Source organism: Citrus sinensis, chromosome 6, assembly GCF_022201045.2.
Source record: "Citrus sinensis cultivar Valencia sweet orange chromosome 6, DVS_A1.0, whole genome shotgun sequence".
Lineage (NCBI taxonomy): Eukaryota > Viridiplantae > Streptophyta > Magnoliopsida > Sapindales > Rutaceae > Citrus > Citrus sinensis.
Window position 1 is genome coordinate 12,659,628 of NC_068561.1, and position 18,420 is coordinate 12,678,047.

General features: G+C 35.3%; 1 protein-coding gene and 1 non-coding gene across 2 annotated transcripts; both read right to left on the reverse strand.

Moving 5' to 3' along the window:
* Window positions 1–1,743: 1,743 nt before the first annotated feature.
* LOC112498694 (small nucleolar RNA Z247) lies at window positions 1,744–1,874 on the reverse strand. Its single transcript, XR_003066113.1, has one exon. It is a non-coding gene; the product is annotated as a small nucleolar RNA Z247 (small nucleolar RNA).
* A 10,907-nt stretch (window positions 1,875–12,781) lies between these two features.
* On the reverse strand, window positions 12,782–15,285 carry LOC102611296 (ABC transporter G family member 20-like). The gene has a single exon (XM_006480647.4). It carries the CDS (start codon window positions 15,149–15,151, stop codon window positions 12,926–12,928), a length of 2,226 nt encoding a protein of 741 aa, XP_006480710.1. The 5' UTR covers window positions 15,152–15,285; the 3' UTR covers window positions 12,782–12,925.
* Window positions 15,286–18,420: the final 3,135 nt, after the last annotated feature.

Sequence of the window (18,420 nt, forward strand, 5' to 3'; positions counted from 1 at the left end):
GCATTTTTTAGAATGAAAATCAAGCTTATGTGAATTATATGATTTGAGAAGTGGATAACATGTACATCCAAACACTTTGAGAAACTGATAATCTAGTGGCTGATAATGTAGCTTTTGATAGAGTGACAAATTATTTAGAATTGTTGTGAGCATTTTATTAATGAGAAATGACGTAGTATGAAAGGCTTCCCACCAAAAAGATAATGGTATGTTAGCTTGCGTAAGAATGGTTAAACCAGTTTCAACAATGTGCATATGCTTCCTTTAAAAAATATCATTTTGGTGATGTGAATGAGGACATCTATGCCTAAACTGAATGTCTTCTTGCTGAAGAAATGTATTGAAAACTCTAAATTCTCCCCCCATATCAGACTGTAAGGTTTTAATGGACATATTGAATTGTTTTTCAACTAGACACTTGAAATTTTTAAAGATTTCCAAAGCGTCAGATTTTAGAACAAGATGAAAAATCCAAATATATCGAATATAATCATCAACAAAGGAAATATAATACTTGTATCCATCCATGGACATTATTGAGGCAGTCCCCAAAGATCTGTATGTATCAGTTCTAATGGTTGTTTAGTTTTAATTCCAAAGGTGGAGAAGTGAAGTTTATGCAACTTTCTTTATTGACAAGCATTGCAATTATTATAACCAGAAATCATACATGACTTCTTTAGTATGATTTGAATAATATGTTTGCTTGGATGACCAAGTCTATTATGCAACAAGTTTGTAGAGTTTACAATTTTGATAGACTCTTTATTGAAAGAAATTGAACCAGGACACTCTATTGGAACTAACACTAATACTAGAAGGTAAGATTGACATCATAGAACTTGGATTGAGAATTGAAACATTAGAAGATATGACTTGATCTTCACATGACAGTAGCTTATATAAACCACCCTTAGTAATCCCCTGAACAAGTAGTGTTCCCTTCAACTAGTCCTTAACAAAACAAGCATAAAAAATGAATTCAATAATAATGTTATTATCATTAAGAAGTTTAGAAACACTGATTAAATTTTTAGTGATTTTAGGAACACATAATATGTCTTGAAGATAAAGATATGAACCACAAGAAGTGTAAAAGCAGGTATAGCCAATATGTGTGATTTATAAACCCTGACCATTTCCTATAAGTAAGGAATTGGAGCCTGAGTAGGGCTTACCATCATTTAGGTTCTGCACAGAATTGGTAAGATGGTGAGTTGCTCAATTGTTAAAACACCAACCTTGATCTACTGCTCCCTCAGATGTTACCATATAAGCTGCTCTTGGCCCCTGATGTTGTCCTGGAAAATAACTTTGAGGTGGGTAATTTGGAATGAAATTCTTGTTGAATCAATCTCTGCACTCAACAGCAGTGTGGTTGTATTTGAAGTAAATTTGACAGACAACAACTGTAGAACCAGGACCACCTTTGCCATATCCACCAAGACCAAAGCCTGCTTTGCCATATCCACTGTTAAATCCACTAGGACTGCCTCTGAAGTTACCATTCCAGTTATTACCTTTGCCTTGTCCTTGATTATTTCCCTTTCTATTTCCAGTGAACCACTTCTTCCACCATTAAAGTTCCAATTATTGCCACTATTTTTATTCCAGTTGCCTTAAGAATTATTATAATCACCTCATTTCTTCTGAAAATTTTCAATTTGAGCTAAATTTGCTACATAATTGCTTTTCATTTCTTTTTTCTCATTGAATTTATTATTCTCAAGCCTAGCTTCATGTGTTAACAACATAGAATATGCTTCACTCAAATCCATATTCGACATGTTAGCCTCAATGTAAACAACAACTGGATAATAATAGTGATCCAATCCAGTAATAAGATGAGTGATGAGATCAATATCACTCACAGGACTACCAGCTAATCCAAGGCCGTCAATAACAGTTTTGAGTTTTGTAAAATACTTAGTCATTGACAGAGAACCTTTCCTCAAATTATTAAGAAACATTTTTAGATAAACTTTCTTTACCATAGATTCAGATCCAAATTGGTTTTCCAAAGTTCAAAAGAAGTTTGAGAACTTACCACAAGACTAAGTATGTCAACACTTATTGAGGACATGATCCAACTAAGGAGAAGTTGATCTTAATATTTCTATGCCCCATATTCTAGATTCTCTTGAGCTTCAGTTTTTAAAGAATTAGTTGATCCAAATTCAAAAGGCAAATATTGATCAGGACAAAGTTTAAATCCATCAATGTAACATTCCAGGCCATTTCCACAAATTGAAAAAAGCACTTGCTGCTTTCAGATCATATAATTAGTATAATCTAGCTTAGCGTGAGTAGCGAAGGTAAAGGTAAAGTTAGGCTGTGAATTTGAGCTTGTTAAGGCAATTAGATTGATATGAAAATTAGCTCTGATACCGTGTTAAAGTATTAAGCTCTATTTGATTAACAAGAAAGTGAAAGAAAGTGTGTAACAAGAGAGAATTCTAGATATTGAAAATTATTCTCATTAAGATTTAAAAACAATCTGAGTGATACAAAGATATTTATAGTAAGGTCTAGATCTTTCTATAGCATACAAAGTATGAGCTGAAAGCTAACTAATTGTAATAAACTCTTGGTGGGAATCTAATAAACTTTAAACGTTAATATCACTTTGCATAACAAAATGCCAACTCAGCATTTGACTAGGCACTCCACTTATATAACAATCTGACTGAATAGCTTACACAACAATCTAACTCATCATATAATCTTAACACGCTCGATCCACGTATATAGGGGATCTGATCTTGTTCTCTTCCCGTGCCATTATGTGCTTGTTTCAACAATAGAGAGTTGCTATGAAAAAATAACAATAATAGAGTTTTTCTTAATTATTACAAAGCTTAGGATAATTCATAATTAGTTAAGAAAAACTCTTATACAAAAATGAGAGATTGCTCCATATGAACTTCCTCCGTAACACATTCATTTAATAATTGAATACTCTTAGTTGAATACTCTTATGGTGCATTTATCAGTCGATAATCGAAATGGACATGAATCAAAATGAAGAATGAGAAATGAGAATTTGAGTAAGAATAAGATGTTTACTTAAGTTACAGGAATTGGAAACAAAATTAATTCTATTGTCATTGATGTGTTTATTTTATCTTAAAATCAGAATTGATTGTTACAGACTACTAAAATGCCCTTACTTAATTATTGTCAATTTAATCATTATTATTTGTTAACAAATGTGATTATTATTGTTCAAGAAACTTAATAATAATAATAATAATAATAATAATAATAATAATAATAATAATAATGATATTATTAACAACAACAACACCACAAATGAAAATAAATATAATTACTATTATTATTGAAATAAACAACAACAATAACAATAATAACAAGGGTAAGTTCGGATATTACCTCTTTATGAAATCATAATCTTTAAAATACTCCCCAAATTATTGTAAATCTCAACTTATCCCATTTTTGTTTAAAAGACAAAGGAAAAATGTGGTCGCATTGATGAAAATTTTCTTGTCTTTTTAACAAAATAGTGGTAAGTTGATATTTACATTAGTTTGAGCAGTATTCTGAATATTGTCATCTCATAAGGGGTAATCCAAAATTAACTCTAACAACAACAAATAACAATAATAATAATAATCATCATTGGCGATCAGTATAGTAGCAATGAGATCGACAAATTACTGGTGGTGGTGGTGCTGGTTCATATATGATGATATCGATTGCTATTGCTACTAGCTCGACATTTCTAGTGAGATTGATGAGCAACTAATGGTTCAGTTGCTACTTCTAGTGCTCGACAAAGATCGATGACGTGATTCTAGCATGTGCTATGCAATGTCAATGATTGCGAATGGTGGACCCATTGAGAATTAGGGTATGTGATTTTTAACTTTTATTTGTTTAATTATTTAAAACATAAATTGAGGATAAATTAGAAATTTTAAAATTCAATGGGGGTATTTTGGTCAATACTGGGAATGAGAACTTGATTCCCACCCCTCTTCATAAGAATCAAGTTCTTATTCCCAAATCTCAAATTTGTGTGGCCCATACTTATTCAATTCTCATTCTCCCTTTTATTTTAGCAAGTAAACAATATCAATAATTTTAGTTCCTCAATCACATAAGTAAATACACCATTAATTTCCATTTGATAGAATATGAAGAAGAGCATGAATATGTAAGAAAATTCAAAATGGATTCAAGTTTAGCAACGGGTGTAAATGTTTCATCAAAACATTTTCATTCTTCCGATAGACATAATCGTTGCCATCAAAATGCGTAACTAAATATGATCCTCACCAACATAAGCAAATCTTAATATAAAATAAAAGGCAAATGATTTAATAAACAGGCCCAGTTTGTCCTCCTTTTAAGTGAACAATGGCCAAAACTTGGATTGGCATACCATTTAGGAGATAGTCCAATAAAGTTGTGGTTTTGTAGATATGGTTGGCAAAACCTGAGTCTGGGTATCGCAATGCCTGGACCCAGCCCGAATGCAATTTTTAGATGCCCCAGCCGGGTTTTTTTAAGTTTGCACCGAACCGGGTTTTAATCAAGGTACCCAGATTTTGTATTTTTTTTTAATATTACATATGTACAGTTTTTTATTTTTATTTTTGTAATTTTATAAGTTTTAAATTTATTTCAATAAAATTTGACATGAAAATATAAATTTTAAGTGTTTAAAACTTTAGATATGTGTAGTAGATAAGTCGAATAAATATAAATATTTAAATAATATATATTTCATAATATTTTTTAATAAAATTCGGATTTCGGATTTATCAAGTTATGCTCAAGACCGACCCTACTTCATACCCGGCCCACAACGCCCGGGTGCGGTCTGGGTCCAGACCGGACTGGTATTTTTGCCACCTCTACTTGTAGGTTAAAAGCTAAAGTCTCTTGAGTACACAAAAATTGGGTGCCCAATTAATGTCCTATTTGAAATTGAGATGTTGTAACTTTTACAGCTGTGGAAAAAAACTGTAATTATGAAAAAAATTAATATAATAGTGAATATAAATTTTAAATAATAATTTTGACAAAATTATTAAAGATATAATAAATTTTCTATTATACAAGTTAAAAATCATATCAACATAGCTTTTAAGTTATAGCAGATAGTGTTTACTAAATACTTTAGTGTTGTAAATTTTAAATTACATTTGTTTAACGTCAATTTCAAACGCACCCAAAAAATGACAAGCTCAGAGCCTTAGACTCTGAGTATATGAAATTGGCGTGTGCGTACACAAAGTTGTTTCATAATGGCAATTATGAATGATATAAAACATATTGTTTCTAGCAAAAGATGGGATAAAGTTTGTTTTTAATGTTTTTCAACTTATTAAAAAGAATCTTCTTCATACAAAATTGCCTTTTTCTCTCATTCGTAGCTTGCAACTAATGATTTCTCATGAAGTAATGTAACTTTGTTTAGGTAAGGATATTTGGATGAACTCCTTTTTCTTCCCATGAGTTACCTTCCTTTCTCTCTAGAAAGGAAACCCAGATATGAAGCATACATTAATCTTTATTGGATCTGTGGCTGTCACTCACAGGTTGGGTGGGGTTTTTTAAGGAGAGGTGCTTTTTTAAGAAACAAAGAGGGATAATTGAAGGGCTAAGAGAATAAAAAGAAGAATTGATAAGAGAAATGAGGTTGGTGAGAAGCTGTTAAGACTAATTATTACTACGGTCAGAAGCTTAAATAGGTAAAGGATGAATGCTGAAGAGCTCATACGCAAATGGGAAGATATCACTCTACGATCAGAAGAAGATAATATGATCAACTTTAAAGAGAGAATGAAAGTGAATGGAAAAAAACTTGTAGCACACTGCCTTGTGGAAAAATTTCTTCGGACATGTAGTGTGCATCGGGAAGGATTACTGGCTGCTATGCAGCAAGCTTGGAGAACAACCAAGGAAATAAAGGAAAATTTTGGGAGACAACGTTTTCATCTTCAAGTTCGCTTCAGAAAGTGAAAAGAAGAGGATCTTGTATGGGGCCTCGTGACATTTTGATAGGTCTTTATTGGTAATAACGGACCCAAAAGGGATTGGTGATGTTAAAAAAACAAGATTTTAACCACGCATCCTTCTGGGTGAAGATTCACAACATTCCTATTATGTACATGGACAATGATGTAATTTAAGAAATCGGAGGGAGAATCGGGGAAGTTCAGGAAGTAGACACGGATGAAGCAGGGGAATGCATTAGCTCTTTTGCTCGGATTAGAGTAAAGATGAATGTCACACAACCACTGCAAAAAAGGCTGCTGCTGAAATTGAATGATGGGGGAATGATGTCGTTACAAGTAGCCTATGAAAAATTACTGGAGTTTTGCTTCTGCTGTGGATTAATAGGGCACCAGTTCAGAGAGTGTCTCGAGTATAAAGGCCAGTCAAAGGATGACTTAACATATGGGACCTGGATACGAGCATAAACAAGAGCAGAAAAAGTAAGGCAAACTAGAGATAAAGATCGCGAGAATGAAAGTGGAAGATAATCAACCACAACAACTGAAAGCCAAGAACAGCAGGAATACCAAAAGAATACGGGTCAGGCTAAACCAGATGGGAATGAAGATGGATACAGGTCAACCTAAGTAAACATGGAGATTTGCTCAGAACCAATGGGGAGCAGTAAGGTGGAAGGAGTAGGTAAGGGAGCATTAATTAAGGACATGAATCGAGATAGGCTACAGATGATTTACTGCAGCAGGAAAACAACTGAAACATAAACGAAGCAGACGCATAGAGAAGAGAGCACAGTGGATGGAAAAATAATAGGGAAAGAGCGGGAAAATGAAATGCTAGAGGAAAATAAAATTATAGGCTCAATGGGCCGGGAGGAAACGAGTAAAAAAGGAAACGAAGAGGGCTAAAAACCAACACGAGAGACGGATTTTGAAACGAAGAGGAACCAAAACACAAAAACTAAAGGAATGAAATGGAAGTTTCAAGCAAGAGAAAGGACAATAAAGGAAATGCGACACAATGGGCTGGTATATTTGAAAAGAAGTTTGCAGGAACAGATAAACCCAAGCCCGGAAAGCAAAAAATAAAAAACGGGAAGCCCAATAACTACGTGGGCAAATCAAATCAAAATTTCCCCTCCATCAGCAAAGCTCAAGCTGACAGGGGAAGAGAAACACAATTGGTGATAAACAAGATAGAAATGTCAGGGGAGATATTATCGGTGGAGGCTATGGAGCAGCCCCGCCGTCAGTCATGAAAATCATATATTGGAACGTTCGGGGTTTGGAGAATCCCCAGACGTGTCTAGCCGTAAAGAAAATTCTCCACATGCACAAACCTCAATTGATATTTCTCTGTGAAACCAAATTGAAGTCTGGGCAGGTAAAAAAGGTCTGCAATCAGTTAGCGATAAAAAATGTTTTTGTAGTGGATAGTGAGGGGAAGAGTGGAAGGTTAGCTATTATGTGGAATACGGACACGGCAGTTCAAATTAAGTCCTATAGCAGGCACCACATAAATTTCCAAGTCCAAAATGCTCAAGGAAATGTGTGGAGGAGAGCATGAGTGTACGGGCATCCTAAAACTAGTCAAAAGAAGCACACATGAACCCTTTTAAGGAGATTGGCAGGTTTGTCCCCACTCCCGTGGCTATGCTTTGGAGATTTTAACAAAATTCTAAATTTGAATAAGAAATTGGGAGGGCTTGATAAAAGTGCAGAGGCAATCAGGGAGTTTAGAGAAGTTATTCAAGATTGCAACTTGTTTGACTTAGGAGGCAGGGGCTACCCTTTCACGTGGTCAAATAAGCAATTTGGACCCCAACTTATACAAGAGAAGCTAGATAGGTTTTTGTGTAACCAAAAGTGGAGGGTTGAGTTCTATGATGATCTTGCCACAAATTTGGTGCATTGGGAGTCTGACCACTGTCCTGTTTTGATGGAGGTTAAGGAGAGACAGAGGAGTTTAAGTTATGAGAGAAAAACTTTTATTAGACTTCATAATGAAGACATATAGAGCTCATATAAGATTGCAAGAATATTGTGAAGGAGGAGTGGCTGCAATGGCACACGAGCAATTAAGAGAGTCCTGCTCAAGTTTTTAAATCCATAGACAAAAAGTCAACGGCTCAGCTGATCAGCTGGAGAAAAAAAGAGTTTGGAGGAAGTGATAAGAATGTTAAGGAGTTAATGGGGAAGCTAAAGCAAGCCAAAGAGCGTCATGATTAATATAACAGAGGCAACGAAATCTGGAGCATTGAAAAGCATATCCAAAGAATTTTGATGGAAGAGGAGGTGTATTAGAAGCAGAGATCAAGGGCTGATTGGTTAAAACCTGGGGATAAGAATACAAAATTTTTCCATGCCAAAACTTCATCGAGGAGAAGAAAAAACATGATAGAAGAAGTTGAAGATAAAACTGGAAATTGGCTCGAGAATAAAGATGATGTAGATAACAGATTCTGTGAATATTTCCAGGACTTGTTTACTACCTTCAAGCCAAACATAAAACAAATAAATGCAGCTCTACAAGGCATGAGACCAAAAGTGAGTGCAGAGATTAATAAGCTTCTGGATCAAGCCTTCACAGTCGAGGACATTGAAAAAGCTCTCAACCAAATGTGCCCAACAAAAGCCCCTGGACCAGATGGATTGCAGGTTGTCTTCTTCTAAAAACACTGGAAAAATGTCAAAAAATGAGTGATTGCAACATGTCTCAATGTTCTAAACCAGCAAGGTACTTATTGTGTAAATTTTATTAAACTCGCAAGTGCACGAATCTATTGTAGAATAGATTAATGGAGACGAGTGTTGATCCCACGAGGATGTAGATTTTAATTATATGTAGAATTAATTTTCTATGTGGGTGTTTGGATTTGTGGTGAAAATGATTTGGACTATCTAAAATTTAAATTGAAATGGCAGAATTAAATTAAAGTGGAAAATATTATAATTAAAGCACTTGGGTATCTGGATCTGCATCAATATGCACCATGGGCTAAATATTCCTTATTAGTGCCAATTAAATCATGAGGGGAGAATCCATACCTCATAAACCACACTCTAATCAATATGGTGCTAAGGGCTTATCATGCCAAATAATAATAACCTTGTACTAGGGAGCCGGTGAAACCAAGGCAATATCTAGATAAGATTATTATTATTTGTCAACAAAAAATCAAAACATCCACAATAATTAGAGGGAAAAAGAAAGTAAATTTATCAAATAAAACCCATGACACATGTTGAGACTTTATCTTCAACTCAAGCTTGAAAGCAAATTAGCTACTCATGATTGAACTAGGGATAAAATAGAAATTTATTAAAATACGTAGAAAATACAAGATGGAGAAGGAATTATAGAAAATTGAGCTAAAAAATGAATTCAGAGATGTCAAATTAGGGGGGGAGGCCCCATTTTTATAGATACATTAAGTAAATCGTAGCCATTTGATTAAAAATATTTTGGATGCTCAAGATTGCGCCACGTCATCAGTCAATAGTACGCGGTTTGACCACGTAGTTTGAATAGTAACACGGTTTGACCACAAGGTTTGAATAGTGACGCGGTTTGAACATTGACGCGGTTTGGTTAAAAATAATTCGGTGTATTTGCATATACTGTCCGCGAAATTTTTGGTCCACTAACATGCTGCCACGTCACCGATCAACAGTATATAAGAATTTTAGTCCAACAGGATTGTGACACCTCATCAGTCAATGCCATATCATCGGTCAATGACACGTCATCGTTCTGTCTGTGTGAACAGTGTCATTTTTCCTTTTATGCTCCTCCTAAGGTTTTCGACTGTCCTGAGTTCAAAATTAATGTTCGTTTTGTTGTTTGAACTCTTGTTCATTGTGAAATGACCATGATTCCCCTAAAATACATAAAATACTTAATTAAAATAAAATACACATAATTAAATTACAAGAGACTAAAATACATAAAAGTAGAAGTGTTAGTAAGACTTGAAATGTAAAATTATGATTTTCTCCTTTATAAATATACATTTTCTAACACTCAACAGTATTATAGCTCCCCTTAATCATTCTTGCATTGTTCTTATTCCTAAGATTGAAAAGCTTAGGAAAGTAACAGAATACAGACCCATCAGTCTTTGCAATGTCATATACCGATTAATTGCTAAGGCCATTACTAATAGATTAAAACATATTCTCCCAAAAATCATATCTCCTGTGCAAAGTGCTTTTGTCCCAGATAGGTTAATAACTGATAATATAATTATTGGTTATGAATGCTTGCACAAAATTAGACATAACAAAGGGAGAAAGAATGGCTTAGTGGATTTGAAGTTGGATATTAGTAAAGCCTATGATAGGGTTGAGTAGTCATTCTTGGAGCATACCATGGAGAGATTAGGTTTCTCAAATAAATGGATAAACCTGATCATGAATTGCATCACCACTCCCACATTTTCTATCATCATAAATGGAGTTGCAAAGGAATTGATTATCAACCTCAAAGGAGTCTTAGGCAAGGGTGTCCCATGTCCCCCTATTTGTTCTTGTTGTGCACAGAGGTATTTCAAGCTTAATGTGGCAAGCAGAGAGAAAACATCTTATTCATGGGCTAAGATTTGGTATAAACATCATAATTTCTCATCTTTTGTTCGCGGTTGACAGCCTGATTTTTGCAAGGGCCTCGGTAGAGGATTGTAAGCAGCTAAAGAAGGTTTTTGATTGTTATGCACTGGCATCTGGGCAAGTGTTCAATTATGAGAAATCATCCATGTTTTTTAGCGGCAAAATTCAAGCAAAGCGGATAGCAGCAATAAAGATATTTTTCAGCTCAATGTAGTCTCAAGGTATGGAAACTACTTGGGATTACCTTCCATGGTGGGCAAAAAGAGAACCAGTTTCTTCAATGATGAGAAACTCAAAGTCCTAAGTAAAATTTCGAACCGCCAGCACAAGCTATTGTCCAGTGGAGGGAAGGAAATTCCCATTAAGACGGTAGCTCAAGCGATCCCTGCATAGGCCATGAGCGTATTTAGGATTCCCCTAGGATTATGCCATGACATTCAGAGAGCCATTGCAAGATTCTAGTGGGGATCCAGGGAAGACAAGAAGGGAATTCACAGGGAGAAATGAGAGAAAATGAGCTATGCCAAGATTAGAGAGGGGATGGGATTCAGAGATATCTCAAGCTTTAATCAAGCTTTAGTTGCGAAGTAAGAATGGAGGCTAGATATTTCAAGAGAACAGATTTTCTAATGGCTAAAGCATGCTTAAATCCATCTTTCATTTGGAGGAGCTTTTTGTTGGGAAGACAAGTGTTGCAAAAGGGTATAAGGTGGAGGATAAGAAATGGAGAGAAAATTCAGATACAAGCCAGGAACTGGATACCTAGACTAACAACTTTTAGGCCAATCCGTATGCCTTCCCTGCATCTAGAAGCAAAAGTCTCAGAACTTATTCTGCCCAACCAGCTGTGGAATGAAAGCTTGATTGAGCAAAACTTTACAAGGGTGGATGCCGAAATTATAAAGAGAATTCTGTTACCAAGAACCCCACAAGAAGATGAGGTAATTTGGCATTATGATAGAAAGGCTTGTACTCTGTGAAGAGTGGCTATCAATTGGCACTCAAAATCAAGTTCCCTGAGCCTCCAGCTAGATCCACATGTATTTCTCACTGCTGGCAATGTATATGGAGACTAAACTTGCCAAGCAAAATAAAAAATTTTTGCGTGGAAAGCTGCTAGAAATCTGCTACCAACAGCAGACAATCTATGGAAAAGAAAAATACTGCTATTGTGCCAAATTTGCAAAGGTGGGAGAGAAGATATTTTCCATGCCTTGATGGAATGTAGATTGGCGAGGAAAATATGGAAATGCACTAATCTAGAGGCTGGAGTGAAAAGAGTAATGAGAGAAGACATGTTGAGTGTCTTGCAGAGAATAAAGAGTTTTTGAACAATATTGAGATTGATTTTATAGTAGCCATTTGGTGGACTGTGTGGCATGCCAGGAACAAATTCATCTTCGAATTAAGGAAGCTGGACCCAGAGTTTTCAGTGGCAAAGGCTAAGGCAATTATGGATGTGTATCAGACATTGAAACTTCAAAATCTAGAAGAACACAGAAGCACAGAGGATCCAGAAATGCAGAGAGGAAGCCACCCCCGAGAAACAAGTTGAAAGTCAATGTCGATGCGGCAATTAATGAAGAAAGGAAAGTTGCAGGTTTAGGAACGGTTATAAGAAACTCTCAAGGCCAAGTGGTAGCTGCAGCAGTGAAAAGAATAAAATTTGAAGGAGATATATCGATAGCAGAGGCTAAAGTTGTCAAACGGGGAATGGATGTGGCAAGGGCCGTAAGCTGCACATATGTGATCATTGAAACAGACTGCAGAATGGTAGCTGAGTTAGCCAACAACAAGGTTAAAAACATATCAGAGATTTGGTGGATTATAGCAGAAATTCTCAACAGCAAGGGTGATTTTCAATCGATAACTTTCCAGCATGCGTTAAGGCATTGTAATATTAGTACTCACTCTCTAACAAAAAGAGCTTTACAAAGCTCAGAATTTGTCATTTGGAGGGAGAATTTCCCTACGGATGTTTTGTGTATGCTTGCTAATCCCCCTGCTTAATGAAAGGTCTACTTTCTTTGAAAAAAAAAAAAAAAAAACTAATGATTTCTCACCCATCTTGTGAGGGTAAAGGAAAAGGAGTTGTCGATAATTAATTCCTTAGCAAATCTTTAAAAAAGTAGTGCAATTTTTCTAATGGATTATGAGGAAATTAAATTAAATAATAGAAGAAGATAGAACAAAAATCACGGTATCTTTTTACTTAAAAAAACTTACAGAGAAGCCAATCACCAACAGTCACATACACACCATTGGATAAAAAATAGAAAATTTAAAACTGTAATTAAAAAACAGTATGAACATTATAACAATTAATCAAATCACCTTCTCTTGTTTTTGCTTCCAACCAACAATGTGAAATAAAACAGAATCCTAAAGAAGAATCCCCAAGCAACAAGAATCCACAAGCAATTCCATTTGCTAATGTCTGTGATTCCCTGTTGCGTCAAAATATCAGAGGCTGTAGTCACACAAGTGGAGCTTGTAATGTTGATCCCCAAAGCATTGCTCATGCTTTTCAACAACTTCAATTTCATAGACATGGGTAGTGACCCCAACGGCGTGTTATCAAACATTTGAACTCCGCGGACAAAGCATTTGTTCGGATCATCAAATTCATTTTGCAGGACTCCTTCAAATGGGTATTTCACTAGAGAAATGTAATGAAACCAAATCCAATATGCAGGGATTCTGTCCCGGGAAATGAAGAAGCCACTGAAGAGGAGGAAGTAGGCTAATATGGCGACAACGACAGTGAACCCGAGCATAACATGAGAGACTATACCGGAAAGGAATGTAACGAATGAGCTTCCAGCCCAGAACGAGGCCAAGATTATGAAGAAGAAGAAGATGAATCCTGAGAAGCCGCCTGCGAGGCCAACGGCAAAGAAAGTTACGGCAGCAAAGGTCAAAGACAGGACTACCAGAGCTGGAATGGAGATGATGGAATGAGCAAGAACGTATGATGAGCGGCGATATGCATTGTAAGCAGTTTCTCGCATGAAAATATAACGTTCTTGAAGGAAAACTGGGATTGCTTCAGCACAAGTGTAGAATGTTGTGACCATGGCGAAAGCAAGAAAGGCTATGCGTTCTTGGACACCTTTGGGTGAATTGTCAAGTTTCCAATAGATAGTAGCCAGGATTATCCCGGTAACAAGGACGGCGCCAAATCGAATTCCGAATAGCTCAGGCATTCTTCTTGAGTTTGTCATGGATCTCTTCGCAATAACTATCATTTCAAACCACATTGGATTGGCAAACGTTGGAACTGAAGATGTCAAGTCTGGGCCGGGGTCAGTTGTGGCGCCGGAGACTAGCTTACCTCTTGAAACGCTTTGCCTTATCGCATCCGTAAGCGAAATACTTGATTTGGATTCGTGATTATTATTCTTCGGACTCTTTGTTCTCTGCCATGACTTGTTGAACTCGACCAAGTTTTTAGTTCCTTCAGGAGTTTCTTCAAGTTCACGTATCAAATCAAGAGCGAATTCTGTTCGGTTCTCGTTCTCAGGAATCGGATGACCAAATTGGGAAAAGAAGTCCGGAAGATTTGCTGGCGACCCGCCGAAGACTGTATTTCCATGTGAAAGTAATATCAAACGGTCAAGTAAGTTCAAAATTCTGTAACTTGGTTGGTGAACAGACATGATAACAATGCTTCCACTTTGTGCAATTCGCTGCAGGACTTTAACAACCATAAAAGCACTTGTTGAATCAAGACCAGAAGTTGGTTCATCAAGAAACAACAGAATTGGGTCGTGAATTATGTCAATTCCAATAGAAACTCTCCTGCGTTCACCTCCAGAGACTCCTCTGCGTCCCTCATCACCAATCACAGTCTTAGCAGCGTTTCGAAGGCCCAGCTGATCGATCAAGGCTTGAACTCTGGCCTTCTTCTTTCGCTTTGAAAGCGAACGAGGAAGCCTAAACTCCGCAGAAAACATGAGTGTTTCTTCTACTGTTAGCATTGGGAACAAAAGATCATCTTGCATTACATAAGCAGAAATCACCTTCAAAAGACTCGACTCCAAAACTTCACCATTCAAAGTCACACTCCCTTTCAAGCTCTCCTTTGAAATCCTGTTCGCTAAAGCATCGATCAATGTTGATTTCCCCGACCCACTGGCCCCAAGAACGGCCATGATTTCACCTTCTCTGGCTTCGCCGGATATGTCATTCAACAAAACCTTATCCGGAGAATCAGACAAGCCCTTTCCGCAAAAGGGAAGCTCAAACTTTTGACTTGCTTTGACACTGTATGTTAAGTTTTTAAATGAAAGAACAAAAGGGTACGAAGTTGGGACAGAGCTACAAGCATGGCTTAGCTCAATGACATGATGATGATGATCAATTGCAGTGTTGTCACCGGAAGTATCTGCACCTTCCACACGCTTTAAAAGCTCAGCAAGCGAGGGAGAAACTGAGGGTCTACCTCTTTTTGGATACTTTTTGTGGTCTGCTGGCTCGTTTTGGTTAGGAAATGAGAGGCTGTCGCCGGCGGTAGGCTTCACCAGCGGCATGCCTGAGCCTCCAAAATGAGACATTTGAGTCTATTTCTGTTGGCGGTCTCTAGTTCCAAAACTCAGACTGCAAGTAATTTATAGAAGTAAGAAGAGATGGTTAGTATGTTTTGGTGATTCAAGTATCTACCTTTTGCTTACTGTATACTTCCATGTCGGTATTAGTGGGTGAGATTATGAGAATTGTCAAGGAATTTAAATAATTGGAACATATATATTATATAGTTTGTATTATAAGTGATGTGCTATTTATTGGTGAGTTGCCTAAGATTATTACATTAATGATTAAAAAAATAAAATTAACTAATATGTAACACATGTCTAAATAATTATTATTAACACATTATTTAATATGCAAACTATATATCCTGACCATATAAATATAGACTCTAAATTTTAAAATGCAAGTACTAAATTCTATAAAGGGTTGATTGATTATGTAACGTTTTCTAGAAAGAGTTGAACAAATTCTTCCTTTTTTCTTTGTACAATTCTTTATTTAAAGGATTGTTGATCCGTATACATTAACCAAGTATGCCTATGGATAATGTTGAATAGGACCCGCAAGTTTAATTTTATTCAACGAAAGGGATCATTATCAAAAGATGATAATTCTGTCCATTTTTGTATTATGGTTTTCATGTTACTAAAAATAGTGTAACGGGGCAGGAACCAGTGTGGATTTATTTGCTTAAATGGTGATTATTCTTTGATCCTTCACCAAGAAAGGCAAGTTACAAGAAGGGACCATTCCTTTATTAAATAATTAGAAAATAGAACCGCGTTTCACGCAGCTTTAAAAAAAGAATTTAGTATTATCATTTTTTTTTATTTTACACTTGATGAAACTGATAACAAATATGAATTGATTTTTTTTTTAAGATGAGGCAGCCTTATAAAAAATAAAAAAAGCTATTAGCCAGCAATACAAATAAAGAAGGCAAGATAAAGAATAAAATGAGATAATATATTATAAAGTGATTTTATTCATTCCAATTGTGTGTGTACAAAACAAAAAGATGAGCTCTCCTTTTATGGTTATTTAATCACTCCATGAAATTAATGAAAAATTATGGATCATAATTTCTTGTGAGATAGTGGGAGTCATAGGGAAGCTAAAGGTTGCTAATGGGAGATAGTGGGGAGATTAAGAGATATATGTTATGAACATCTCCATTTATTTTAATAAATTCATAACACTCCCCTTAGATGTTCATTACAAAATATATGCCTCATTAAAATTAAAATCTTTACATAATTGTTATTGTGTAATAACAATCAAATTAATTATGAGAAGATGAAAAACCAAAACTAAAAGAAAATTTCTATATTTATTAAATAATAAAGAATATACAAATATGAGAAATGGTAATGTTACGTCACCTCCTAAAGTCTCAACTTTATATATTATATATTATTTGCTAATTTTCTGCTTGAAAAGACTGGTAAGTTGTCAAACGAATCCTCATTTGCACAACTTTCCACTTTCTACTTTTCGTCTTGCTTCCAAAATAATCCCAAAACTCTAAATTGGTCACATCTTTTCAGTTGCGTTTATTTATAAGGAGAATAGTATTAACCTATCAAAAAGTGAGATTAACACAAGCATTTTCACTAGCAATTAAATCCTTTTCGTGTATTGTGCAACCTGCAACATTAAAATTGTCATTAATAATTAATTATTTTTATGTTCATCATTGGAGCAATAGATACTCAGTGGTGACCTACAATTCCTAATCTTTAATCCACACGCCTTCATTTCTTCACGAAAACTCAATTTGACTCTTGCGTTTTCTAATTTTGCCTCTACACTACAGTTGTGAAAAATACAACCATCAAATTTTCTTTTTATGTGGAATTTTCTAATCAAATACAAGGATGATTTATCATTTAATGTAAAAGGTAGGTATGGGTGTTGCATCTACTATCATCTACTATGAAAATGGAAAAATGGGTGCTCATCTGCTTGTAGACTGAGTAATTAATTAACTGAAATTTCTGAAGAGCCCCGGCCTATACGCAGAATTGTGGTCAAATATTTTTTAACAACTCTGATATTCAATTCGAAGAGAAGCTTTTTGCTGCTGGCTGTCTTATCTTTGTTGAACCTAAATATGTTCATGGTGGAACGTGGAATGCGCAGGTGTCATAATGAAAAAAGTTTTGTGTCAAATTGATTGAACAATGTGGCCAATTAATCGAAATAAATGACATGCCTAAGAGAAAATGGAAACTGAAAATAATTCTTTAAAAAATATAGAAACAAATGAAATATCAGCTAATACGGACCACAAATGAATCTGATAAACGGAGGAAAGTTTAGTAAGTATTCACTTTCGTCAAATACCCAACACAATTTTTTTGTTTTTTAGTTTAATACTATTGACGTATATATGTTACTAATGTTACGAAAATAATTGACATATGCTAGGAATAAAAAAATGGTAACAACTAACATTTAAGATATTTGTTTTAACTTAGTATATTTGACACCACATATGGCAAAATAAATTCAGGACACATTAGACCTGCGTGTCAGAATATATATATATGTGTGTATTTGGCCAAATATTATTGGTCCTCAGCTTAGCCAGATTTTGGCTAATGGTGAGGTGCTTTTACTTTTCTTCACCAATAAATAACCGAGTAAGGGCATTGAATGAATTGCACCAATCACTCATTTATGTGATTCAGTTGTGAACTGTTTGCATGTTTTTATTTCTTGTTACACTTTAATCTTAACGTATACGTGTTACTAATGTGAATTGCAGCAATCACCAATCACATGTTTTTATCAATAACACAATTTTCTTCAAAATATTTGTTCTTTTATCTCGTTCCCAGCATCCATTTTTTAAGAGATGTACAGCAATAAGCACATGGGATGATGCCAAAACTTCAATCAAAAGCCGTTTGTCTTCAATTCTAGACCTTACTCATGGCTGTAGATTCTAGAAAAACGAGGTTAAAATGTCAAAGAAACTAGGAAACAAAATCATTAGTGTTCGAGGAAAACTCTTTGCTTATGAAGTTAAGAAATCCCGATCTTGTAAGTTAATGCCTCCAATGTATATGTTTATCAATCACATTATTCCTGAATTACGTAACCATATGGAAATAAGAAAAAAACATGCATATAGATTCCTTAGCATCGAAGTATATAATGCATACACTTTACGCATATTTTTAGTAGCCATTTAGGTGCAAATTTTCAAGTTATTCTCAATATATATATTAAGTGTATGAATCTATAGTTCCAACTCCTAGTGGTCCCCAAATTAATGTTTGCAAGA

Coding starts and splice junctions, on each gene's coding strand:
- LOC102611296 (XM_006480647.4), bottom strand. CDS start 15,151: ATGTCTCATTTTGGAGGCTCAGGCATGCCGCTGGTGAAGCCTACCGCC.